This window comes from Heterocephalus glaber, unplaced genomic scaffold (assembly GCF_053883595.1).
Source record: "Heterocephalus glaber isolate CG9 unplaced genomic scaffold, H.glaber_assembly_v1.0 deba00001449, whole genome shotgun sequence".
Lineage (NCBI taxonomy): Eukaryota > Metazoa > Chordata > Mammalia > Rodentia > Bathyergidae > Heterocephalus > Heterocephalus glaber.
The window spans coordinates 1,330,369-1,355,598 of record NW_028258300.1 but is presented as its reverse complement, the minus strand read 5'-3'; the positions used below and the strand labels follow the sequence as shown (position 1 = coordinate 1,355,598).

The 25,230-nt window shown below is 51.5% G+C and overlaps 1 protein-coding gene and 1 pseudogene across 3 annotated transcripts in view; both read right to left on the bottom strand.

Annotated features, from left to right (window-relative positions):
* The window catches only part of LOC147827348 (maestro heat-like repeat-containing protein family member 7), a 46,480-nt gene that overhangs the window by 17,980 nt on the left and 3,270 nt on the right, over positions 1 to 25,230 (bottom strand). For 2 of the 3 annotated variants that reach the window (XM_087214717.1, XM_087214719.1), the window contains exons 2-10: positions 22,387 to 22,421; positions 20,310 to 21,601; positions 8,826 to 8,899; positions 7,468 to 7,539; positions 6,420 to 6,499; positions 6,193 to 6,322; positions 3,563 to 3,658; positions 3,060 to 3,164; positions 2,826 to 2,961 (exon numbers count right to left, since the gene is read on the bottom strand). In XM_087214717.1, the coding sequence (XP_087070843.1) occupies positions 2,826 to 2,961; positions 3,060 to 3,164; positions 3,563 to 3,658; positions 6,193 to 6,322; positions 6,420 to 6,499; positions 7,468 to 7,539; positions 8,826 to 8,899; positions 20,310 to 21,570 (1,954 nt within the window). In that variant the 5' untranslated portion in view covers positions 21,571 to 21,601; positions 22,387 to 22,421. Of the gene's footprint in view, positions 1 to 2,825; positions 2,962 to 3,059; positions 3,165 to 3,562; positions 3,659 to 6,192; positions 6,323 to 6,419; positions 6,500 to 7,467; positions 7,540 to 8,825; positions 8,900 to 20,309; positions 21,602 to 21,911; positions 21,970 to 22,386; positions 22,422 to 25,230 lie in introns of all 3 variants that reach the window. The other variant, XM_087214718.1, reaches the window with a different exon arrangement.
* Positions 17,082 to 17,610, bottom strand: LOC147827349 (gamma-aminobutyric acid receptor-associated protein-like 1 pseudogene; annotated as a pseudogene).

Genomic DNA, 25,230 nt, shown 5'->3' with positions numbered 1-25,230 from the left:
ACACGCCTAGGTCAAGAAACAGAACCTGGGGGCCGGGGGTTTAGCTCAGTGGTTTTGCTGCCTGCTGCACAAGCACAAGGACCCGAGTTTGATCCCCGGTACCAAAAAAAAAAAAGAAACAGAAGCTGATCAGAACCCCTTCCCGAACCCCTCTTGGGACCATCTCCTGCTGCACCCAGGCAACCACTGATTTCTAAAGCCCTAGGGAGAGCCCTTTGTGTAAATGGGCTCATAACGTGATCTGTAGCATCTGGTTCCTCTCACCCAGCATTACACGAGTGGGATCTACTAATGCTGCAGCCCATAGCATTAGTTCTCGCCCTCATCCTCATTGCTATCACACTGAGCTACATCCCTAGCCATTTTAAAACTTTTTTTATAATTTTAAGACAGGGTCGCACTAAGTCGCTAAGCTGTTCAGGCTGGTCTCAGACTTGTAATCCTCCTGCCTCGGCCTCTCAGTGTGCTGGGATTACAGGTGTGTGCCACCAGGCTACATGATTCTCCAGGGTACAAAGGGACTTTGGGTTACAGATCTGTCCTGGTGAGCACATCTAAGGCATGTCCCTTGTGAATCCATCTGCACACTGGTGAGGGACGAGCCCAGGAGAGGAACGGCCGGCTCACGGGGTAGACACTGGGGCAGCTCCCAGAGACACTGCCAACCCATTTTCCACAGTGGAGCTGATTAGTTCCTGGGGCAGTGTCTGGGGCGCCTGTCACCACACTCACTGGCCCAGGCCTTTATCGTCGTCACAGTTTTGCCATTCTGGTGGACAGTACTGTTTTACATTTTATTATTTGCTGGGCTGGGGCTTGAAACCAGGGCCTTACTGAGGTGCAGTGAGTGCTTTATGCCAGGGCCATACTCGAGCTGGGCCCCTTTGCAGTCTCCATCCCCTCTTCTACTTTTTTCCTTTAGTGCTTATCTTCTGAAGGTCTCTACATGTCACTTGTTTATTTCTGGCCACAGCCTGTCTCCTGACAATGTGAAGTGAGCCCCACCAAGAGAGGACTGGTCCCCAAATCTCCTTTCTCCCTGCAGTGTCCTCAGATCCTGCCCGCCCCTCAGTGGCTCCGTACTTCCTGTTGTTGGAAGCGCATTCCAGGCCCACTTCCGGGCCCCTCACTCTTCCCCGGGCCTGGGTGCTTCCAAGATTCCTGAGAGCTATGAAAGACACAGACACCAGAAAGGGACTTGGGTGCACACGTGCCTGCCTGTGGAGAGCAGGAACTTGTAATCAGGTGTCAGGCAGACCTGGTTCCCATACCATGCTCTTACAGTTAAGTGGCCTGGATAAATTGCTTTCCTCCTGGAGACTCTAGCAGCGGGGGCTTGACCCACAGCCCCCAGATAAAATATAAGAAATTCAAAATATATCTGAAATTCAGATTTAACTGGGTGAAGCGCTTCTCGGCCTTTCGGCTAAGATCAAGTGCAGATTTAACTGGGTGCCCTCTATTCTTAGCTAAATCCAGCAACCTTAATTTGGTCTATGCTGTTCCTGCCCATAAGGCTGCTCATTAACATGGCTTAACCTTCATTCATCACTTTGAGAGCATGATGGTGCTTGATCAGTTGGGAAAAGCTCTCAGGGACCAAATCTGTGCCCCAGAGCCTGAGATCGAGAAGAGTATTGACTCTAATCCCAGCACTTGGGAGGCTGAGGCAGGAGGATCAAGACTTTGAGGTCAGCCTGGGCTACACAGTGAGTTCAAGAGCAGCCTGAACTACGTAGTGAGACCCATCTCAAAAAACTAAAAAGGCCTTGCAAGGTGACACACGCCTGTAATCCCAGCTCTTGGGAGGCTGAGGCAAGAGGATCGCCATGAATTCAAGGCCAGCCTGGGGTACCTAGCAAGATCCTGTCTCAAAAACAAAAGGAAAAAAAAAAAGGAGAGGAAGGGAAAGAGGAGGAGGAGGAGGAGGAGGAACAACAACAGGAAGAACAGGAGTAGGGACACCAGACCAATCCCAAAAGGCTGGAGGAATGGGGAAAAAGAATTGTATCTGACAGGTGCCCGGGGTGGGTGGCACCAAGCTGGTCTCTGCAGACTCTCTAAAAAGATCTCTTTGAGTATTTCACAAAGCTTGTGGATTGTGCCCTTTCACAGATGGAGAATCTAGGCCTACACAAGCAAAGTGCTTCCTGAGGTCACACAGCTGGGAAGGGCCACAGCCAGGTCTCATATGCAGGTCACTGTGCCTCCAGAGCCAGGGGAGTTTAAACAATAGGCCAGTGTCCCCTGGATTTGGGGCAGAGTTGGGACTACAAAGGAGGGAGACAGGAGACAGTGGACACCATGCACCTTGAGGGCAGTGCCAGCTGGACACAGGTCTCAACATATGCACTATTGCCAGCTCCCTGGAGCTAATGCTGGGGCCATTCCCCGCCCACAGGCTTGGGTGCAGCAGATTCTAAGACAGGACCTATTCTGCCTGCTCATTCAATAGCTAACCTGCCCCCCGCCAGGCCCAGGCTTGACATGGGAACACGGTGGTGACCAAGACACGACACTGCCCTACAAGCCCATAAGACACGAGGGCCATCAGGCCTGGGTGGACATGGTGCTGCGGGGAAGTGGAAATGGGTCACAAATCAAGCTTGGCGGGATAGGGAAAAGCTCAGCTAGAAGTGCCTTCATGCACTGAAACAGGCCTGTGCCTAGCCTCTGCCCTGGTTCCTCAGGGACCCGAACTGCACATCACTTCCCACAGTGCCTATCCCCGCCATGCTGTCTCTCCATCTCCCTCTGGAGCCTCAGGGTGGCCCAGCCCGGTCTGGGTCCGGAAGCCTTGCTCTAGGCCCTTCGGTGGCACTTACGTTTTTGGAACTCCAGGATGGTGTAGAGGAGGGTGATGCCGTCCAGAGCCTCCTGGCCAATCTCCTCGTCAGGATCCCCAATACGAAGGATGAGCCTCCCCAGCAGAAGCCCCAGTGCCGGGAACTCTGAGGACATCTGTCATAGCGTAGGGACCAAGTCTTACTGGGTCTACCATGCTCCACAGTGCACAGCCAGGCAGTCCACCCCGAGTCTCCACCCCACAGGACACTCACGTAGAAAGGCAGGCTCAGGAGCATGTGGTTCAGCAGAGAGACGCTGCTGTGCACAGCTCGAGCGCGCTCGTGGGCCTTCCCTGAGTTCATCCAGGGCCCCAGGGGCTGGGGGACAAAGGTGAGGTTCAGCCCTGCTGCTGGGTGGGCAGCCAGCCTGCAGCCATCTACAGGAGGCTTCCAGAGAGGGCCTGAAGGTGATTCCCCTCAGCCACCGCCTCCTGGTGGTGTAGGGAGAGATGCGAACCACACTCACAGGCCACAGGGAAAGTGGAGGAGTTCCAAGGAAGGAGAGAGAGAACACAGGGGCAACAGCAACCAGTGGAAAGTGGGGAAAAGGTAGGGGCAGGAGGTTGGGACAGGCCTGCAAGGCCAGGAGAAGGGTGCTGCACTGGATGACATCCTGAGCTCGCATCACTCCTCTGGGCCCAGCTCCTACTGCTCTTGAGCCTTTCCTGTTTCCCTCTGCCCTCTGCCCCTCACTCCCCAGCCTCCAAGCCCTGCACCTGCAAGATGCTCTTGAGTCCGGCAGGAGTGGGGTCTTCAATAAAGAGGGCATTGAGCAGGGTCTGCAGGGCTTCCAGGGTCTGGTGGTAAAGCGTCTGCAGACAGGAGGACCAAGCTGCTAAGTGGCTCCAGGAGCCGCTGCCAGTCCCAGGGGCCCTCTGGTGGGGTCAGGGAGGAACCCACACTTGGACCCATCAGAGCATTCTCTGGCCCCTCCTCTGACACTCACCAATGTGATGGACACTGGGAAAATTACTGCCCCAATGGGTCAGAGTTTCCTCACCAACTAATCAGTAATCTCTGCACTTCTTACCTTAAAGGGGAAGGAAGCAGAGACCTGGACTCCACTGAGACTCTGCCTGGGGCTGGATGAGTATCCAAAGATTTGCATATCCGTGTCACTTTGTATCAAATTGTTTTTCCCATAGTACAATTTAGAACAGCAGTTGGCAAGCTTTTTTTTTTTCTTTTTGCCACATGGAAGATAAGTTTTCCATGGAGCTGGCAGGGGGTGATTCACAGGAGTGCACAAGTTAGATCCTTCACATGCACAGTTCACAGTGAGGCTCAAGCTCCTATGAGAATCTGGTGCCCCACTGACCTGGCAGGAGGTGGAGCTCAGGGGGGAATGTGAGCTATGGGGAGTGGCTGTAAACACATAGGAGGCTTGCTTGGTGTCATGGCTGTGTCTAGATGTCCTCCCAAAGCCTCACGCAGTCATAGGTGGGGCTTTTTGGATCTAGTGTGTGATGGTAAAATTAATTCTTAATACAATGCTAAGATCAAGGCACTAAGATTAAGGGTGTAAGCGCTACCTGCCCTAAGCAGCCTGGATAAGATATAAGGGACAAAAAGAGCTGTGGTTGTCTGTCCCTTGTTGCTTTGCTACCTTCTGCCCACCATGAACTGTTTTTCCTCTGTGACACCCCTCTGCCATGCCACCCTGACTTGGACCCAGCTTTGAACTGAAACCTGTACAAACTGTGAGCTACATAAACCTTTTCTCCTTTAACTTTGGGTGCCAGGCATTTTGTCCCAGCTACAAGAAAAGTAACCAAAGCAGCTGGTTTTCCTGCTAGTCCCCTCCTGCCGTGTGGCCAGTTCCTAACAAACTACGGACGAGTCCCAGGCCACAGCCCAGAGGTTGGGAAGCCCTGATTTAGAAGATACTTCTCTGTGGTCACACAGCAAGGAATTCTCAAGTCATGAAGAATGACGAGAAGATGCGTGGGAAAATGCTCCAGGACTCTAAGGGCTGCGGGAGGGAGAGGGTCCATCTTTCCTCTGGGGAAGTGATCTGATTCTTTGGAATGCAACACCTAGACTCAAACAGATCCTACATTTCCCTTCATGGAGCCATCTTCCCCCTGGGGAGGGTCCTCGTCTTTCGGTCACATCACTGTCCTGGGATGGCTTCATGGAGCCAGGTACGACACAAACAGAAGGCTGGGCAGTGGGTCTGAGCTACCCCAGGAAGACCCTCTCCTCCTTGTCTCCTCTCCTGCTGCCGCTGGCTCCAAGTTCTCTCTCAGACGGTTACTGTCCAGGCTTCCTGAGTCTGCACACCCTAGAGCTGATGGCCCTTTGGTGTACAGCACACCAGGCAAACCTCATTCCTACCTACCTCCTCTATCCCACCCATGAGCTGCTGACTGCTGTGCAGCATTTCCCTCTGCTGGCAGGACCAGGTACTGCAAGAGGGCTGGGGCTTTGGCCACCCGGTGGGGGATTTCCTGCCTTTCCTTAGGGCCTGCTCTCTGGGCACCAGCAGGGACTCGAGCCCTACGCTGCCTGCTGGCTTGGCCCCCACCTACTCTCTGGCCTCACTTCCCAGAGTTCTTGTCTCACCGTTCTTGGTCCTTGCCAGCCTTGCCATCACACTGTCTGCTCCCTTCCACACAGCTTCTTGGCTCTGTCTGAACTCCTCCTCCTCCTCCTGCCCCCTCAGGTCATTAGCTCTTCTTTAATCTCTCAGCTCCAGTCACAACCTGACCCTACCTCTACCACGTGCCCATTGCAGGCTCTTAGCTTGCAGCACTGACTCCTAGTGTGGTTTTGCATTGATTCAAATGGTCCTTGGCTAACATCCATCTCCCTCACCCCAGGCCCTGCTGTGAGGCCACTGCATTTGGTGTGGAGAACTCAGCTGATATCTGGGGAATGAAAGGATACGTGCATGTCCCTCACCTTGAGCCCAAAGCGCTCCTGCCTCATTCTCCCCAGTCAACCCTAGCTCTCCCCTCATCCCACGCTAAGGGCCCCTCCACCACTCCGTGTCCGGCCTGAGAGGTGTGAAGAGCTTTCTTACAGGACCTCTGGGCTCTGCCTTCCAGCTCCCTGCCTCAGCTCCCTGTCCATTGCTCTTCCTCTAAATCCAGTCCGCAGCCTGCCCTCCAGGCCAGCCACTGCCTCTGACCAGGGCGACATCTACGCCTCAGGGCTGCTGGAAACCATCAGGGCCCTTAGAAGGGGCCTCTATTGCAGGGGTTCACTTCTTCACCAAGCCCCAGAGAGATTAGGTGAGTCTTCCTGGGCCACAGAGCTGTAGGGCAAGGGCTTTCTGGGCCCCCTTGATGTGCAGGCCCTTGAGCAGGTGCATGGCAGCCTGAGGTCCGCCCTGGCCCCTCACCTGGATGGCCTCGGCCTTGGCCTGGTCCTGCTCCTGCATGGCCTGCACCGAGGGCAGCGAGAACACGCTGTGCACGCACGTGCTCACCAGCTGTACCCGGTCCTGCACACCCAGCACCGGCCTCATGTGGCTGCAGAGACAGGGCAAGGTGCCTGGTGATGAAGGCAGTGGACACCAGCGGAGGGTGGGGGGTGCCCCGGGACACAGGGGTGGGAGGGTGTGGGCACCTCAGTTGGGCCAGTGTCTCCATGGCCTGCTGGCGGACGGAGGTTGAGAGCGAATCCAACGGCTCCTCCTGGATCTGCCTCTGCACAGGGCCACAGGAGGACAGTGAGGCAGGGGCCTCCTCATGGGGCCCTTCATCCGGGCAAGGCCACCAAACACACCCCTTGCCCGAACCCAGGAGCCCCGAGGAATCCTCAGGAAATGTTCCACCCCAGCCCTGTGGCGGCAGCTGTCTGTGAACCCATGAACTAGCCCAGAGCAAGAGAACGGGGTTCCCGCCTGGAAACTGTCTGGGCAGCTCCTTTAAAACCTCTTCCAGGGGGCCGGGGATTTAGCTCAGTGGTTCCTTCTCCTGCCTCGAAAGCACAAGGTCCCGAGTTTGATCCCCCGTACCCCCTCCCACCTCTTCTAGTCCTCCTCACTGTCAGGCCTGCACCTACACACAGTAGGTACTCGGCTTTCTTTCTCTTTAAGGGGCATAGGGCCAAATACTGTACACTTTTGTAAACTTCAGTGGTTATTCAACTCATTCTGGTAGGTATCTGAGAAGAAACTGCATTTAGCAACTCTCAAGTTCTCGGCCAGGGGGAAATGTTTTACTCCATTTAATAGTAATGGTAACTCTCCGAGGCCGGGCATGGTGGTGCACACCTGTAATCCCAGCACTCAGGAGGCTGAGGCAAGGAGGATTGCTCGGAGTTCGAGGCCGGCCTGGGCTACATAGTGAGTTCAAGGCCAGCCTGGATGACATAGAGAGACCCTGTCTCCAAAAACAACAAAACAAAACAAAAACACTTTTCCCAGCTGCACAAGGCTCTGCTCCCTAGGGTCTGTGTCCTCTCAAGCCAGTGACACAGGCATCATCGCACCATTCGTGAGCCTGCGAGGGTGAGGCCACGCCCCCTCGGGCAGGGGAGGCCAAGGCAGTGCCGGAGATCGCGCCTCACCCTGTGCGCTGCCCTTTCACGTCTGCCCAGTCTCATCAGCAGTGGGCTCAGGACTTCCACCCGCTCCCCACCCAGGGCTGCAGACCCCCCTGAGGCTCCGCACCATCATCTTCCTCATCACAGTCTTCTTCCCTCCTTCCAGTTGCAGCAGGTCCTGGGGAACCACGTGCTTGACCTGGGACAGCAGAGGGAAAGGACAAGGTCCCACGGGGTCCTGGGGATGACCTTGGGGGCCGCAGGGGGAGGGTGGACCCCTGAGGCCGGTGCCTGGAGAGGCCTGCATATGTCAGAAGGCAGAGAATCCCTGCTCCTCCATTCAGCTGAGGCCAGGACAGAAAGGAGCCCAGCACTTCAGCCTGGAAGTCCACCTTGGCCACACTTCCACCTGCCTCCTGACGCAGGTGTTCTCCTGGCCCAAGCAATCTACCAGTCCCGTTATCTTAGGGAGAAGAGAAGATAAGCACGAAATCAGTAAAGAGCTTCATACAGGAAAGAAAGACACGTCCTGGCCAGTTAGGGCCTCCGGGCAGCCTTGTTTTCCCCTGGCCCAGCCGCCACACCACAAGGAAGCACGGGGTGGGCAGAAGGAAGGAGGTGGAGAGGAGAGGCGGTCCTGATGTCCCAGCGCCCTGGGGAGCTACACTGTGTGGCCAGATGAACCCTGAGCAAGTCCAGGCCGATTTCCCTGTCCTGAGCAGAGCAGCCAGCCCCACCATGCCTGCACCCCGGTTGAGCTTTCCAACCTCACTGTCCGGGGCTGGGGTGTCAGACAGCAGCTGGTAGAAGATTGGAGGGAGGTGGTGGGGGGCAGACCCACTGCCCCAGCACAGGCAGAGAAGGCCCCTGGGGGGTGGACAGCTGGGCTGAGCCCTGAGTGACAGGAGCAAGCTGGGGAAAGGTCTGTCCAGCCCCTCAAACTAGAATGACAGCAGCAATGGCCCTCTTCCTGCAGAGAGCACGCTCAGCGCCATCCCCATGTTATCTTCAACCTTCCTCATCAGAGGAAGCACACGCCAAGGCCCTGAGGCAGGAAGGACTCTGGCGTGGTGAGAAACAGATCTTTTTAAAAACTTTCATTGAGCTGGGCATGGTGGCACACACTTATAAGGATAATTACTCCAAGGCAGGAGGGTCACAAGTTTGAGGCCAGCCTGGGCCCCTTATCAACTTAAGGGTATAGTTCAGTGATAAGTACCCCTGAGTTCAATCCCCAACAGCCCCTGTGCCAAAAAAAACCTTGATAAAGCCCCTAGTATGTGTCTGCTTTACATGCTGAGGATACAGTAATGAGACAGACAAAACCCTGATTTGTGGAAGGCTCGTTTCTGTGGGAGACATGAATGAGGACCCAGGGGACAGCGCCACAGAGACCTGGGGACTCTGGGGATGCCAAGGCTGTGGGTCTGGGGTGCAGGGTGGGGGGACAGGGAAGGGGCACTGCGAACCAGACAGGAGCCCTACCGGAGCCACTGCGCTGCCATCTTCTCTCTTCTCTGGCACCTTTTCCGGAGAGGAGGTCACTTCCTCGGAGGCTCCTGCACGGCAGGTGTCCGGGGAGAGAAGGGGAGAGTGTGACCCAGCTGAGCAGTGCCAGCTGTGAATCAGCTCCTGCCGACTCCGCCCTGACGTCCTTCGGAGGAGACCGCCTCGGGGGCAAGCGAGGGTCCTATCGTCACAGCCCAGCCTCCAGGGCGGCCCGGGGCCCAGGCTCTGGCCACACTGCCAACTTCCGGCCCCAGGCCAGCTTCCCTCAGGGCCTGGGCACAGGGGGCTTCTCCACCCCAGCACCCTCGCCACACCCCTTGTTGCCAGGCTTCCCTCCCTCAAGTCCCCTGCCTGCAGGTGGAGGAGGCCCACCTGCCTCTCTTTGGGAAAAATCCGTTTTTCTTTTGTGAAAGAGCCGTTTTTCCTGGGGGCTCCCCATTCCTGCACTGGGTGAGGCTGAGTCCTGCAAGGCCCTCCTCAACCAGGGCTGCGCCAGGACCCAAGCCTGGCCAGAGAGGGTTCCCATGCCCAGCCTCCATGATTGGCCCAGGGAAGGGCACTCAGCTGGGCGGTGCCAATAAGAGCCCTTTATTTATGGGGGCTGAGGGGACACAGAAGGAGAGCAGATCTCTGTCCTTGTGAGTCATGGTCACCAAGCCTGGGAAAGCCTGAACTCCAGAGGCATCCAGAGGATGGAGTGAGCCATGGGGGAAGTGAACACAGCTGGTGCCAGACCTTGGCTTCCAGACTCCACTCTCCATGGACACAAAATGGCAGATCCTGGACTTGGGCCAGGGAGGCCCGGATGAACCTGAGATGAACCTGTCTTGGGTCAGAAAACAGGGGAGAGAGCTCAAAGGATGATGGGAACCAGTGAGAGAGACACGAAGGTTTACCTGAATGGGAGGCCCCTGGTCAAATGAATGAAAATTTGAGTACCACGCTAGCTAATGACAGCAACAGGTCATAGTCTGTTGAATGCGCTAGGAAACCATGAACCTGTACTGATATAAATAAATAAATGAGTGGGTTGAAAGCTCGAGGAGGAATGGGATATTCAGAGTTTCAGAGTACCTCACACAAGGTGTTTGTCACAAAGCAGCAAATAGAGACTTCACACCGAGAACTTTGGCAGCAATCGCCTTACTCAAGTGATGGAAATCAAAACCATGACCCAGCCGGGGCATGTTGTCACACGCCTGTTATCCTAGCACTCGGAAGGCTGAGGCAGGAGGATAGCCATGAGTTTGAGGCCAACCTTGACTACATAGCAAGACCTTACTTCAAAACAACCAGCTGGGGATTTAGCTCAGTGGTTTTGCCCCCTGCTTCGCAAGCACAAGGACCAGAGTTCTATCCCTGATACCAAAAAACAAAAACAAACAAACAGCCAAGCAAAAAGCCCCAGAAGAGATGCAATGAAATAACTAGTATCAACTCGATGCGAACCAGAGACTAACCCAGATCTAGACACACCCTACCAAATAGCTGGCCTGTAATCTTCAAATGTATCAAAGACATGCAAGGGAGTGCAAGGGGGCAGGGGATTTAGCTCAGTGGTTCCACCGCCTACCTTGCAAGCACAAGGACCCAAGTTCAATCCTCAGTACCAAAAAAAAAAAGATGCAAGGAAGCTGGGTGTGGTGGTGCATGCCTGTAATACCAGCATTCTGGGAGGCTGAGGCAGGAGGATTGAAAGTTTGAGTCCTAGGCAATTTACCAACTTAGCCTTGTCTCAAACAATTAAAAAGGGCTGGGAATGTAGCTCATTGCCAAGGCCCTGGGTTCAGAGACAGACAGAAAGAGAAAGCGGGCACGGGGGAGGAAGAGAGGAGAAGAAAGGAGGAAGCAAGCCAGGCTTGGGCGTGGTGGTGCACGCCTGGTATCACAGCACTTGGGTAGCTGGGGCAGGAGGGTCACTGTGAGTTCAAGGGTGTGCTGGGCTCATAGTGAGTTATAAAAGTCATAGTATAAACCACATAGTTTATAAAATAGTGCCAGGAAAGCAATATCCATGTGTAAAAGAATGAAGTAGGAATATTAGGTGTGTCCGAAGCCAGAATCTAAGGAGACAGAACGGTGCTTGCCAGGGCCAAGGAGGGGATATGGAGAATTGCTTTTTAAAGACTAGAGTTTCAGATTTAAAAGATGAACAGAGTTCTGGAGACTGATGGTGGTGATGATTGTGCAAAAATATACTTAATCCCAGTGAACTGTACGCTGAAAATGGTTAAGATGCCAAACTCCGGTCTTCAAGGCCCTGGAGGAAGTCATGGAGATGCCTGGAAGCTCAGCAGTGTTGCTCAGGCTGCTGTCACCATGGTGGGGACGCTTAAGTCTCCAGCAGAAGCTGCCGGGGCTGCAGAGGCTGCGCTCCCAGAACTGCGACTCCACCTGGGCACAGGACTTCAGTGCCACCCGCTGCGTCCCAGCGCCGGGCAGGCAGCCGGAGCACAGTGAGGCCCACGATCCTGAGGCCTGCTGCTGCGGGGCATGGACTCTTACATTCCAGTCCTCACCTACAGGTCACAGAGCTCGGCCTGGGGAGGGTCGCTCCAGTTTTCCAGGAAATTATGGTAAAACTTGGACTACTGACAATGAAATGGCTGTGCCTTGTGAGACGGTGGGAAGCAGGTTTTCCTGGGGACTGTTAGCCTCTACCTTAGACCTTGCGGCATAAAAGCAGGAACATCGCATCACCCCTGCACCCCCTTCCTTCATCAAACTGTTTGGTTCAATTTGTTTAACTCGGATACTTGGTTTCTGGTTGTGATTCAGCTGTGTAGCTGTGTGAGAGGGAAATTTGGGGCCCGTTTCCATAAAATGTGTGACTTGAGTGTTCTGAGGTCCCTTCCTTCTTTGAAGGAATGCTTTCCGATGCCAATAAATGGCCCCACTGCTTTGTAAATGAAAAAAAAAAAGAAAGATTAGGGGCTGGGATTTAGCTCAGTGGTTTCGCTACCTGCTGCGCAAGCACAAGGTCCCGAGTTTGATCCCCAGTACCAAAAGCTAGATATGATGGTGCACATCTGTAATCCCAGCACTCAGGAGGCTGAGGCAGGAGGACCACTTCGAGTTCAAAGCCAGCCTGGGCTACATAGTGAGTTCAAGGCCAGTCTGCACTACAAAGTGAGACTGTCTCAAACAAATTAAATAAAGAAAATTAAAAGCTTTTGTGCATCAAAGAATGGTGTCACAAGAGAGAAAAGATCACCCACAGAATAGGAGAAAATATTTGCAAGTTGCATATCTGATAAGGGATGAATCCTTAGAATATGTACAGGACTACAACTCAACAACAAAAACCAAAGAAATCAATCAAAAGTGGACAAAGGGGTCACACAGACATTTCTCCAGAAGCTCTCTGGCCAATAAGCACAGGAAAAGGTGCCCAACATCATTAGTCATTAGAGAAGTGCAAATCAAAACCACAGTAAGATACCATTCCACACTCTTCAAAATGGCTATTACAGAAAAACAAAAACAGAGCCAGAATCTCTGGGATCTGGTGTCCTGACACTGGAATATAGAGGCATGAGGAGAAGAAGGAGGAGGGAAGTGGATCCCTGGGACCCAGGAAGGATCTGAAGAGAGAATTGAAGTCCATGGGGAGAGCCAGAGAGAGACTTCAATGAAAGAGGGAGGTGGTAGGCAGCGCTGTGTCCCAGAGTCCAGACTCACGGCATGGGAAGGGCAGGTTGAACCTGCAGACTCATGGTGACTACTGCCAACCCCAAACACCTCCAAGGAGAAAGGCACAAGTGGAATGGAGCAGTGGAGCAGTGGACTGCAGTGGCTGCTGAGTTATTCAGGTTCAAATGTCATCAAGGAGAGGGTGATTGGATAGTACCCATCTTGGAGAGTGGCCCACTGAGCTAGAATTCAGAATAGCCGTGGGCTGGCTCCATCTAGTGGCTCCCAGTGTCGCTGTGAGGGTGTGGAGTTCAAGTCGGCAGGAGGTCAGGGCCCAATAAATTGAAGAGGTAGGATCTTGCAACAGACTCAAAACCCAAAGGCCAGGTACACCCGGAAGATGTCTCTCAGAAGTAGTCATTTCCGAAGGGTTCCGAATACTAACGATAAAGCTACTCGCCATAAGGAATCTGAAAGCATCAACTCAGGAATTAAACTTTTAAAAAATAGAAAATGAGGGCCAGGGATTTAGCTCAGTGGGTTCACCACCTGCTGCGCAAGCATAAGGACCCGAGTTCAATCCCCAGTACCAAAAAAAAAAAAAAACTAGAAAATGAAAAATACACTTATACAAGATGGAACACCCCCTCCCCTCGGGCTTTCAGCTCACCAAAGGCAAACCCAGGGGGCAATGAGGTGGAACAATCTGAAAGCCACCCCCCTGGACTCTCTGAAGTGGAAACGGCAGAAGTAACAAAGCAGATGAATGAGGCGCTAGAAAAATTCAAAGCAGAAATAATTTCTCAAATAACTACAGAGATGGTGACCAGAAAGAAAGACATGCTTAATGACTCTAAAGCCAATACAGATAAAAAAATAGAGGAACTCAAGAACATGATGGAAACCATGAACACACAGCATAGGAAAGAAATGGAATCCAGAAAACAGATTCAAACAGATATCCAGGAGATCAAAAACACCACTGAGACTCAGGGGTTTACCTCAGTGGCTCCACACCCGCCTTGAAAGCACAAGGTCCTGAGTTCAATCCCTGGTACCAAAAACAAACAAACAAAACACTCCACTGAAAGTATACGCAACAGAAGGAGCCAATGTGAAGACAGAATATCAGATAAAGAAGACAGGATTGTGGTTAGCGATCATGACAAGAAAGATTTCTTAAAAATAACAAGAGACCATGAGAAATCAATCCAGCAGCTGCTAGATGATGCAAAGAAGAATAACATAAGTGGAAATAAAGACGTAAATGTACAATAAACATTGGGAAATGGGAAGAATATGTTCCAATGAGAAGGGTAACAAAGGGGAGGAAGGAAAGAGGGGACAAGAAAAAAAGAGAGAAAATCAAAGGGAAAAAATGGAAACAAAGCTTTTGTACTTAAGGGGGGATGGGGAGAAAAGCAAGATACATCATGTACTGGTACAAATTCCCTATGATGAATGCTATCATTTTGTATATATTTTATTTATTTATTTATTTATTTTGGTACCAGCAATCAAACTCGGGTCCTTGTGCTTTCAGGGCAGGCAGCAGAACCACTGAGCTAAATCCCGGCCCCATCATTATGTATATTTAAAATGTACCAGGGCTGGGGATTTAGCTCAGTGGTTCTGCCGCCTGCCTCACAAACGCAAAGACCCGAGTTCAATCCCCGGTACCAAAAAATTAATTAATTAATTAATTAAATAAATAAATAAAATGTACCAATATATGTTTTGTAAAGAAAAACAAAAATAAATCAATGAGAAAAAAAGAAAACAAATGTTGGCAAAAACATAGAAAAATGGAGCCCTCCTACATTTCCTACCTTGCTGGTAGAAATGAAAAATGGTGCAGCTGCCAAACGCTGGTAGATCCTCAAACACTGAAACCTAGATTTACCATATAACTCAGCAATTCCACCCAAGGCATCTCTCAAGGAGAAATGAAAACTTACATCTATCTATACAGAAACTTTTTTTTTGGTACCAAGGATCGAACTCAGGACCTTGTGCTTGCGAAGCAGATGGCAGAACCACTGAGCTAAATTTTAAAAATTGTTTAGAAAATGGACTATATATCAAAGTTTCCTGCCACCCCATCAGTATTTTCTTATGGTAATTACTTAGTTAATTTTATAAAATAAGAATCACTGTATGACATATCCAGTTTATCTTATTGTGATCATGAAAAGAAATTTAATTTTTCTTATGGGTGATGTCACAATACTTACATAATTTTAGTATTCTGAAAATAAGAAGTGTGATTCCATAATGGCCAAGTGATGATTGAATCTCCCCAGACAACCATTCATATGAGTTTATAAATTTTCAATGTGGATTAAGACTTTTGAACTTGAAATCCAAAGATGGCAGTTACAGATCTTTTAAGTGATTTGTCAGTTTAAAACTCCAGGATTCTATTCTTGCCATATTTTCACATGTTGCTTATATAAAATTATTATTCTGAGTAGTGATCGCTTCCCTGTCGCAGTGTAGAAGTGCCTGTGTTTTATTTTGTTTTGTTTTGTTTTTGGTACCAGGGATCAAACTCAGGACCTTGCTCTTGCGAGGCAGCTGGTAGAACCACTGAGCTAAATCCCCGGCCCAGTGCTTTTAATTCTTTCAGGAAGATCCCAAGAAGGAGAATAGCTGGGTCAAATGGAACCTCCACTTTTAGTTCTTTGAGGAATCTCCACACTGATTTCCACAGTGGTTGCACCAGTCTATACTCCCACCAACAGTGGAGAAGGGTTCCTTTTCCCCATAGTCCCTCCAACCTTTCTTATTGGTTGCTTTCTTTCTTTCTTTCTTTTTTTTTTTCTGGTACCAGGTATTGAACTCAGGACCTTGCACTTGTGAGGCAGGTGTGGGCATCGCTGAGCTACATCCCCAGGCCAGTTGATTTCTCTTTTTTTCTTTTATTTTCCCAGTTGATTTCTTGATAACAGCCATCCTTTCTGGAGTGAGATGGAATCTCGGAATTATTTTAATCTGTATCTCTTGAATGATGAGTGATGTTGAACATTTTTTCATGTATTTATTTGCTGTTTCTCCTTCATTTGAGAAGTATCTATTCTTCTCAGATGCTCGTTTTGGGGTTGGGTCTTTAAATTTGGGGGGGTCTGATTTTTTGAGTTCTTTATATATTCTAGATACTAGTCCTTTGACTGAGGAACAGCTGGCAAAAAATTTTTCTCTGTGGGTTATCTCTTCACTCTGTTAGTGGTTTCTCTTGCTGTGCAAAAGCCTTATAATAAGATGAGATCCCAGTTGTTGATTCTTTGTGATATTTCCTGTGCAATTTGGGTTTTGTTCTTAAAGTCTTTGCCTATATTAATGTCTTGAAGAGCTCTACCTATTCTATCTTCCAGCAGATTAAGCATTTCTGTTTTAATATTTAGATCTCTGATTCGTTTCTATTTTAGTTTGGTCCATGGTGAAAGATATGGGTCTTTTTTTTTTTTTTTTTGATTTTTACAGTAAGCAATTATTTTATTTCCTTGGCCTGATAAGATTGACTTCATTATACAAGAACCTGAAGCTGACAGGACAGACACGTGGATTTCCCCCACAGGAAGGATCCTTTTCATTAGCAGAGATGAAATGTCACATCTGAGTGCAGTTTCTGCTCCCCACCCCCTCCTCAGCCTCCAAAACGAAAAGAAACCAATAAAACCCCCATGAACTACTCAGTCATCCCTCTAAACATTTCTAATTAGCAGCTGCCGTGGATCAAAACCAGAGGAGGGAAGCAGCTGGCCATTGCTTAGCATCCTGTGCACATGAGACTGAGGGACGACAGCCAGGAAGCCAGAATCCTGGATGCCTGGGAAGTATACATAGTCTACCTCACCTCATTCCTGCCCCTTCCACCCGAAAGACGCCTCTGTCCCTGTACAACGAAACTGCTAAAGGCAACACGAAAGGAGTGGCTTTAGCCTGCAACTGAAAGTGCCCAAGGTTCAAGAAACTCCAAAGTAGGTTTGGGAGAGGGGGCACCAGAGAGAGAGCAGGTTAAGACAGAAGCACAACACTCAGTCAGTTCCAGTTTAAGGCCATCAGAACTAATCCGAATCAGAATCACCTTCCAGGACTGCTGTTTTCCAAAGTTAAAACAGCTGTCTAAATGTCTGTTTGGATATCTACCACCGCCTCCGGCATAGGAGGGTGACATTCACATATGAGAAGAGACTAGCGGGGGATGGAGGAAGTGGAGAAATAGGAGATCAAAGGCTACAACGCTTCAGTTACTGTTGGGTGTCTTTTGGTCCCCGGGTACGATCCACTACAATTCCTAAGGAATTCCTGTTCCCTTTCCTACGTATCTTGTACAAATGTCAAAACTCAAATCTCTGCCCAAAGAGATGGGAATTGCTGCTGGATTGCATTCACCCCTGGCTTTAACCTGTCCACCTTCCGACCTCCTATGAAATGACAAAAAAACCTTAATTCTTGGCAATGCCATGACCTTAAGGCACCCTCATCGCTCTATCAAAGCCAATCCAGCAGTTCTGTCCTAACACGCTTTCTCCCTGGGCCAAAGAAGCAGCAAAAAAACATCAACTGAGCTGGTGAAAATGTGACGACAGTGTGTGCAGCGTGGTTTCCAGGGTCTTCGCCTCTGTCTTCTCCATGGTGGGAGCCCTCCCTCTCCTCCCTCCAGTCCCACTCACATCCCTCCCCTCCCAACAAGTCCAGGTGCTCCCATCTGCTGGGCTTCCACCACTCACTTCCCATAGACACTCTCGTCACTGTAGGCCACGTACAGAAAACAGTCTTCCTCGTGGTTGTCCTCATACAGCTGGCCCACGGTAGCACTAGTGGGAGGGATGGTACTGTTGACAAAGAAGAATAAGGCGTCCTCAGGTCTCAGGTGGATTCTCTTCCGGATTAAGAAGTAGAACTGGCCAACAGTGAGGTCGGAGGGCACTAGGTACTTCCTCTTGTCCAGATCAGGCACCCTGGCCTTAGGAGCCTTTTCCACGATGACCGAGACCCGGTCCGGGTACTTCTTCCGGATCTTCTCCCCTTCCTTTTTCCGATACTCGAAGGGGTGGTCCTCCTTGTACTGGAACTTCATGGTGGGCTGCGGGCTCGCTCCCCAGGTCCCGCGCGGGGCCGCCTCCCTCGCCGAAGACTGCACCCGGCTGGCTCGGCCGACCTGGGAATTCCCAGAGTCGCTCCAGAACCGGCAGCTCCCGCGGCCACCCCACCCGGCCCACCCGAGCTCCGAGGAGAGCGCCCGGCCTGCAGGTGGGGACGGGCCGGGTGCAGAAGCCGCCGCCCTGGGTCTATTTTTAATCTTCAGCAAGTGAAAGCCAGTTTTTTATGCATTATTTATTAACGAGGCTCTTTCTTCCAGTGCAGCTATTTGGCCCCTTTGTCAAAGATAAGGTGGTTGTTTCTGCATCTTCTAGTCTGTCCCATTGATCCTCAGGTCTTTTTTTTTCCCACCATTACCATGCTATTTTTATCACAATAGCTTTGTAGTATAATTTCAAGTTAGGGATTGTGCTACCCCCTGCCTTGCCTTTGTTGCCCAGAATTGCTTTTGCTCTTTCAGGTCTCTTCTGGTTCCAAGTGAATTGTAGGATTGTTTTCTCTAATGCCCTACACCGAAACTTATAAGTGAATGTTCACAGTAGCATTATTTAAAATAACTGACAGAAAAATAAAATAAAATAGCCAACAGATAGAAACAACTCAAGTGGCTGTCAGGGTGTTTCTCTGACCTGATCTTGCTTATCTTTGAGGACAGGGTGCCTGCAGATCCCTCTTCAGATGACCAGCAGGCTGCAAGATGGCTGACAGAATGAACACCACTCAACCTCCAACTTCGTTTTTTTGTTTTGAGACAGGGTCTTGCTGTATAGTTCAGGCCAGCCTTGAACTCACTGTGTAGCCCAGCTGGCCTCGAATTCACAGTGATACTTCTGCCTCAAAATCTCCACTCATCCCCAGAAAGGATGAGGATAATCCTCCCCTTGGTAGGCCTATCTTTCCCCCTCATTTCTTTTATCTTCTATCTATGACTTTTCCACTCTCATTGGGTAGAAAAGCTGATCTGTGAGCCATTCTTCCTGCTTCTTCTATTGTTGGCCAGGAATAAACCTTCCTTCATTGATCAACCGAAGCTTGGTTTTATTTATTGGTTCTGAGATTCCAAGAGAGAAAAAGGACCCAGTTTGAGATCAAAAATTAATGAGAAATGGGCATAAACAAAATACGGTATGACCCATGCAGTGATGTTAGACATTACTCAACAACTAAGGTGCTGATCCAGGTGTGGTGACACATGCCTGTAATCCCAGCACTTGGAAGGTGGAGGCAGGAGGATCCCCATGAGTTCCAGGCCAGCCCGGGCTACATAGTGAGTTCAAGGCCAGCCTGAACTACAGAGCAAGACCTTGTCTCAAAATACCACGGGGGTGGGGGGAATTGACATCAAGCTCCCCACTACACTGGTCTTTCACAGTAGTCACTCTCACACTGTAGAGTGTCTTTTTTTTATTCTTTCTTACTTTTACTTGGCCCAAACTTGCTCTGCAGAGCCTGTTTCTTTTCCTGCATTTATAAATCCAAAGCCTTGCTGCTGTTTGCCCTTGTCATGACTAATTCTTTGCTCAGGACAGAAAGAATGTAGAAACCACCTCTAGAAGGAGACTTCAGTACCCCAAGCCCAGTAACACTAGGGCTGGGCACGGGTAGGGGTGCAAGATTTCTTCTGGGAGTGAGAAAAATGTTCTAAAATCGATTGTGGTGATGGTTGCACAACCTTGTGTATAATTTTTTATAAACATTAAACAAAAGCTAACTAAAATCACTAAACACTAACACTAACAAAAATCACTAAACAAAAATCTCTCTATATAATAAAGCCATTAAATTGTACAAAGTGGGAAAGTATATTTACACAGAAAATCATATTTCAAAAATTCTTTTTAAAAATCAACTTGCAAAGACAAAGTTCCCCTACACATTAGCATCATCAAATAGGAATTGTATTAAAAAATAAGCTCTGATTTATGATAACAATGAAAACTATAAGTAGCTAGGGTTAACTGATCAAGGAATGCACTACAACTCTATGGAGAATTTTTAAATTCTAGTAAAGCGTGTATACCCTATAAAAGGAAAAGCTGAACAGGTGGCGAAATTAATAACATTCTAATAAAACTGGTAAGTAAGGGGGGTGTTGTTTGTTTGTTTGACACTCCAGGTGAATGTATTCTGAAGGGTATGAAATGAAAAGAATGAAGGTCTACTCATAGCTAAGTCAATTTGAGGTGGATTTTAAAGAGCAATCCTTACCCTCCCAGATATAAAAACGTACATATTTACAAAGCCAAGGTAACTTTTCAAAACTCCCAGTACGAGACTGGTAGGTGAACACACACAGATTAATTGGGAGGAGATATTTACAGCACCTGAACCTGACAGGGGTTAGTTTACAGAACTCTTGCTTTTTGGGGAGGCGCAGGCTCCACACAGTACCCAGGGGCCTGGCCCAGGCGCGGAGCACTCCTTCTCCACAGAGGTGAGTGGAGCCTGAACCTGGCTGGGCCTGAAAGGCATCCAGGAAGGGAGACCCTCCGCGGGGAGGAGCCAGCACAGGCCAGAACGGAAGTACTGTCTGGTGGGGCCTTAGGGCAAGGAGGGCAGCTCCTCCTGCGCCACAGGTGCCAGAGGGCCTAGGTCCCCTTGTGATCCTAAGATCGCCACCTTAGCGGTTACCTAGCGCGCCTACTCCCTCCACCCCAGTCCCGGCACCGGGTCTGGGATCTGGATACGGAGTCTTCCAGGCAGGCGCTGGGCCTCACTCACCTTCAGGGAGGCAGCAGTCGGGTGCGGCGCCCTCATCCCCGGTGTTGGAGGTGGATGGCCGGGGCGGGTCCTGGCCCCCGTCCACACTGTGCCCCTCGCCCCATCGCTCTCGGTTCTCCAGGGAAGTGGTGAGGATGCTGTTGTCCTTCTCAGAACTGGAACCGTCGTGCAGGCTGCTCAGCGACAGGGTGGAGGTGTCCCTGATCAAGAGGCTGGAGCTCAGGGTCTCCTTGGAGCCGAGGATCAGGGTCAGGCACGAGGGTGCAGAGAAGGCGGAGTTGGACCCGTGGGTGCTGGAGCTCAGGCTGGTACGATCGCTGGAGTGGGGAATCAGCGTCAGGCTCGAGGCCTGCATGACGGTCATGTTCAGACTGGATCTGGGACAAGCCACGTTGAGTGTCCCCTGGGAAGCTGTGCTCCAGGTTGCCCCAAAGGCTCCTTTCAGAACACTTTCGGAGAGGTTATGGGATGCCAACGTGACCAGCTCACTTGTGTCCAGGATTAGGGCCCCGCGAGAACCTGTAGCAAGGTTCAGGCTCTGCTTGGAGACGTTTCTGCTGCCCTGGCTGAGCGGCTGGCTGGAGTGGGACCCCAGAGACGTGTCAGAGGTCGTCAGGAGCAGCGCTTGTGAGCCCAGCCTGGAGAGGAAGTGGCCAAGAGCCAGGCTTCCTCTCGAATGAAGGCTTATAAATGGGTTTGACCCAGGCCTAGGATTGGAATCCCTGTGAGCCAACTCAAAACTCTTGCTCTGGGACAGGGATGGGAAGGCCTCCTCAGAACTCTGCCCAGAGGGGCTCCTGGAGCCCAGGTTGAGGGTCCCGGGAGAGCCAGGGCTGGGAGTAGGGCTTAAGGCTGGAGACAGGGGACCCTGTGGGTCAGGCCTTAAGACATGATTCACGTCCAGGTCCAGGGTCGCCACAGAACAGGAAGTGCAGGTCTGGAGGGAGCCTGGGGTGGTGACCCTGCTGTCAGCAAGTCCAGGGGTGTTGTCTGTCACTAGGCCAGGGGCCTCCCCTGGGTCAGGACTCAGAGTTGGATTCACATCTGGAACAAGCCCCAAGCCAGGACTTGGGGGCCGATCTGAGTTAGGAACAAGGGTTGCATCTGGGTCGGGCCCAGGGATGCTGCCAAAGCCCGGCCCTGGGGCCCCAGAGAAGTAGAGACTTGGCGTCATCTGTGGGTCTTCACAGGGCTTGAGATTCACCCCTGGACTCATTGTCATGTCTGTTGGGAGGTCTTTGGGTGCTCCTGCCCCTTCCATCCAGTGCCTGGCTGAGCTTACTGCACTGCACCTAAGAGAGAAGGTAGATGCAGCCAGGCCGCACTGTTTCAGCCTTCCTGAGGCTCCCCACTGCCCTCAGGATGGGGCGTCTTCCTGTCACCCCATCCCAGCCTTCTGTCCTTATCTCTAGGCTCCACCTACCTCCTGGGAATGACCACACCCAGCCCCAGCTCAGAGGCCACACCCTGGGTTCCCAGCCTCCTCCAAGACTTCCTGCCAGTCCCACTGCTCCTAGAAAAATCCTGTCCCCTTCCTTCCCTTGACTCCCAAGTGGCCTGGGCCCTCGATAGTGATGAGGTCTGGATGACAAAACTATGCACCTCGTGGAGCCTAGGAATTCTCAGGTCCTAGCACAGTGTCAGGCTCATGGGAGGAAGTCTGCAAGCAGAAAAATGAGGAATCTCTTCCACTTTAAAGCAGAGATAAAGGGAAAGAAGAGACTCCTCACCGGTTACCTACTTCTGGCTGACCACAGCAGGCCTGGTGACCTGTGTTCACCAGCAAGGATCTCTCAGCCTTAGGAGCTTGGGATGCTCCGAGCCAGACACAAATTCCAAAGTTGCTAGAATTCATGTGCAAGTGGTCATAGCACTCCATTCTCAAAGCCACCTCGCAGAGCTGCCTCTAGCCCTCAGCATTCAGCCTGTTCTGCATGAGGCAGCTCACGTGGAAGCCATTGTCCAAAATGGAACCTGCTTGACCCAGGTATCTGACAGCCAGGCGAGCTCCCCAGTCCCCTGTCATCTCACCCCAGCCCCGGGCCACCTTCCCTGAGGAACTGTTGGGGTGGCTCACCTGCAAGGATGGTGTTCTTAAGCAGGAGTGGGCCCCTGGGGGAGAAGCAGAGGGAAGCCAAGTCAGGGGAAGAGCGGCTTTTTCAACTCCTCCTGAGCAGCCCGCAGGCCAGACGTGGGCAGGCGTGCACCAGCTCTCCGTGAAGCACACACAAGTGCACACACAATCACACACTGACTCCTAGTCCGTGTGTTACACGGACTGCCCCATTGTTACACACAGAGGCAAAAGCCAAGAGGAGGAGGATCATCCACTCCCCTGGCCCTTGAAGCAGCAAGACCAGCCCTGAGGTGCCCTCTGCCCAACCCCTCGTGGCTTCCTGTGGTCTTTAGGACAGAGATCCAGTGTTCAAGGTGCTCTATACCCGGCTCCAGTCCCCTTCACACCCCTCCTGTCCCTCCACATAACCCCTCTCCCTCTCCACTCCACCGGTTAGGCGGGGCTCCCACAGCTGCCACCCTTTCCCTACTCCCCTTTGCCAGTGGATGCCCACGAGGTCACCCTCTCAGGGCTCAGCATCCCCTACACAGGTGAGGCCACCTGCACCTTCTCAGGGCTCCTTGTTCACTTCCCTTCCCTCACTCACATCCGGCTTCCCCGCTAGACTATTGGTTTCATAAGAGCAAGGACACATCGGCGGTGTCCTCTGCCACTCTCTAGCGTAGCACCTGACACACAGCAAAAGTCTGGTAAATGTTTGGGTTCACTATTTCATCTCATCTCTTCTTCACTTATCACCCATTCTCTCGCTGGCTCACATCTTCATGTATTCCTATTTATTTGGTACCGGAAGTTGAACTCAGGGCCTTGTGCCTGCCAGGCAGGTGTGGTGCTGCTGAGCTACAGCCCCTGACCCCTTTATATTCATTTATGCCCTGACTCCTTCACCTGGTCATTTGCTCATTGCACGCATTTTGCTCTCCATCTTTATATCGTAGTTTGGCTTTGGAAAGATCACAGATGTGGAGTCACGATGTAGTCCTGAGTTCAAATCTCAGCTCATCTTCTTAGTAGTCTGGGTGAACCTGGGACAGAGACTCCTCCCCTGCCCTTGTCCTCCTCCAGGGTATAAATCTCTGTCTTCGGGGGTTGAAGTTGCAGGGCCTGGCACGGAGCGCCTGGCTGCCAACCCCTTACCTAAGTGATTGCTGCTCATCCCGCCCCACTGAGGGCAGAGGGCAGTAAGGCTCAGCGCCCAGTGGGAGCTGCCTTCATCCTAAGCCAGTGGCTGTGGCTCAGTTTGCCTTGGCCTCGGGAGCAGGAAATGCATCCCTACCATCATCACCCAGGGGAGATTTTACCCTGAAGCTAAAGCATTTAAAACATCAGGGCTCCTCGATCTCGCAGACCCTTGCCAAAGCCTCAGACTTAATTTCATGTTCATAATTTTTTCTTTTTACCTGAAGAGGAGCCTGGATTTTAATCTTCCCTTCCACCCATGCGCACAGGCACTTGTATACACACATACACACCGGAAATAGTTGTGAAAGGGGCACATTTTCAACCCCGAGAAATCCCGGTAGTACAGCCCGTGGGGCGGTGAGCGGGCTCCTGGGAGGCCCGGTGGTCGGGCAGGTGCACGGGTTGGGTTGCTGGGCAGAAGGCCACAGGGCCTAGCCTGGCCGACCCTTCCTCTTCCACGAGAAGTCGAGTCTCCCCATCTCCTGGTCCCCCATCCTCCTCCTCTACTCCACCTCTGTCTTCAGAAGCAGTGACGGCCACCCAGGCTTGCTCTCGGTCAGACGCATGCGTGGAGAGGAGCAGGGGCTGTGGGGCGCTGGGTAGGACCCAAGGCACTAACGGGACTCATTTCCTACTGATGGCCTCACACTGCGTGCTGTCCTTGGTCCCCAGCTCGAGTGCCCAGGAGACAGGGCAGAGCCTGTTAATAAAGCAGATCCTCCTGTCCAAAAGGCTCCATTCTCTCTCCCTGACCTCAGTGATCTCCTCCAGGCCCTGGACAGGGGCTGCTAGAGTCCCCAGAGGACAGAGGCACCAACGAATTCCAGTTCCTCAGTTTAGGTGGAACGTGTTGGACACGCCCCGGATACGCCCACACACATGCGCCTGTGCACGGCATCTGCGGCTGAGCACCTCAGTCCTAGAGCAGCCAGCCCCGAACTCCACTCTCCCTACGTTCCAGCGCAATCCCGCAACACCACCCGAGGCCAACTGAGCGCCACCGTGCACTCTTACTACACCTGATCTGGTCAAATTCTGCTAACTGGCTGCAGAACCGCTCCCCTCCCGTTCTCTCCCCGTCTCTCCAGCCACCGGGCGCTCTCTAGTCCAGCTCCCATTGCCTCTGGGCTGAATCTTGGAATCATCTAGCAGCAGGGGTTCCTGAATCTAGGGCCGCTCCCAACAAACCATTTCCAAATTGAGCCTCCAAGAGATTCCTTTAAAAGCACGTGAAGCCAGGTCTAGTGGCACACACTTGTAATCACAGTATTCTAGGAGACTGAAGCAGGGGGATCACAACTTCAGGCCTAGCCTGGGCAATTTAGTGATTTAGCAAGGCCCTGCCTCAAAGAATAAAAAAGGGCGGGGGATGTAGCTCAGTGGTAGAGTGCCCTTGGGTACATTTCCCAGTACTACAAAAAACAAACAAAAATAGATTAAAGAGCCAGGTGAAAAGACACAGGCCTGTAATCCCAACTACATGTGAGGCTGAGGCTGGATGATCACAAATTCAAGGCCAGCCTGAGTAATTTAGCACAATCCTGATTTTAAAAAGGAGGCGGAGGCGGAGGAGGAGAAAACCAAGTGTGGCGGTATACACCTGCAATCCCAGCACTCAGGAGGCTGAGGCAAAAGGATTCCTATGAGTTCAAGGCCAGTTTG